Source organism: Dendroctonus ponderosae, unplaced genomic scaffold, assembly GCF_020466585.1.
Source record: "Dendroctonus ponderosae isolate FM_Combo_2020 unplaced genomic scaffold, Dpon_F_20191213v2 Dpon_F_20191213_6, whole genome shotgun sequence".
Taxonomy (NCBI): domain Eukaryota; kingdom Metazoa; phylum Arthropoda; class Insecta; order Coleoptera; family Curculionidae; genus Dendroctonus; species Dendroctonus ponderosae.
The window spans coordinates 533554-534916 of NW_026018814.1; the positions used below are offsets into that span (position 1 = coordinate 533554).

Below are 1363 nucleotides of genomic sequence, written 5' to 3' on the forward strand. Positions count from 1 at the left end.
AGTTGAACCAGTCTTAGTCGGAAAGCACGGGAGATCACTTCGCCCACTGCCTCATCGCCTTTGATAATGTCCAGCGCAGTTGTGGACGAAACGTCTGGAAGAAATTCCCATGAAAATCATTTCTATATGCGATTTGACCGACCGTGAAAGCCTTCATAGTCTGAGTAACTCTTATCCCCTAAACATGTTGGCTTATTCAGTCGCTCCTGGGCATCCAGCTGCTCAACTCCAGCATCGTCAATGGCGTGATCTACTGTAGGGTGCGAAGAGACGCTCTGACCATCATCAATGGAAAACCGTTTGACTTGATCGGACGCAAATACAACTTGCTCATAGCTTCAGGCTCCAGTGTTACACGTGAGTGTCGCTCCTTTTATGTGGGAACTTCTTGGGCAAAGTTCAAATGCTCTGTTCCAGCCAACGCAGTGTCGTTTCACGACCAAACCTACCTGGCCAGTGCGCAGCCCCAAGCACTAGCCGACGTTTCGTCGCTGGCTGCCAAATCGAAACTCCTCATCAGACTGCATGGGGCTTTCATGTTAGCCGCCTGGTTGGGCACCGCCTCCATCGGCATCCTATTGGCTAGATACTACAGACAAACCTGGGTGGGGAAGCAGATTATGGGCAAGGATATCTGGTTTGCTGTATGTTTCCCTACGGGTTGAAATTTGCAGAAATCGCTGAAATTTTCTGGTCAATTTCAGTGGCACAGAACCTTCATGGTGCTCACTTGGGCGCTCACCATTGCAGCCTTTGTGCTGATCTTCGTCGAGCTGAAAGCCTGGTCTGGCGAACGGAACCCGCATGCGATTTTAGGCACGCTGACGACCCTTCTTTGCTTCATCCAGCCCATCGGTGCCTACTTCCGGCCGCATCCTGGTACTCCTAAGAGGGCCATCTTCAACTGGCTGCACTGGAGTGTCGGAAATGCCGCTCATATCATCGCCAGTGGGTATTTTGAGGAGGAAATCAGAGGTGGAACTTAACCGTGCTGTTCTCCTTTCAGTTATCACGCTGTTTTTTGCTGTGAAGCTCACCAAAGCCGAACTGCCCGAATTTTTCGACTACATCTTGGTGGCTTACGTGGTCGTTCACGTGGTCACCCACTTGGTGCTTTCGGTAGGAACAGGAGAACTGTTTTGTGGATGTTTGGGTTTAGGAGTTTTTTTCGTTTGCAGCTGATGAACTGCATTGCCGAAAGGTCTTCGGAACGGAGAGTCACCGCTTTCCCAATGAAGGACCTTGGAGGCACTGGACGAAGTTCTGTGTATGAAGATAGGAGTGCGGATGCACCGGTATGTGTAGATAAGTGCTATATTGTTGAGGCGGATTCATTTTTTTACAAACTTCTTTTTGGGTATTT

The 1363-nt window shown here is 49.6% G+C and overlaps 1 protein-coding gene across 1 annotated transcript in view; it reads left to right on the plus strand.

Moving 5' to 3' along the window:
* LOC109541898 (putative ferric-chelate reductase 1 homolog) overlaps positions 1–1295 on the plus strand; it is a gene marked incomplete at its 3' end in the record, with an annotated part of 23308 nt that extends 22013 nt beyond the window's left edge. Inside the window, 5 exon segments of the mRNA XM_048667456.1 lie at positions 201–357; positions 418–644; positions 705–948; positions 1007–1119; positions 1179–1295. Coding sequence (XP_048523413.1) covers positions 201–357; positions 418–644; positions 705–948; positions 1007–1119; positions 1179–1295 — 858 coding nt within the window.
* Positions 1296–1363: the final 68 nt, after the last annotated feature.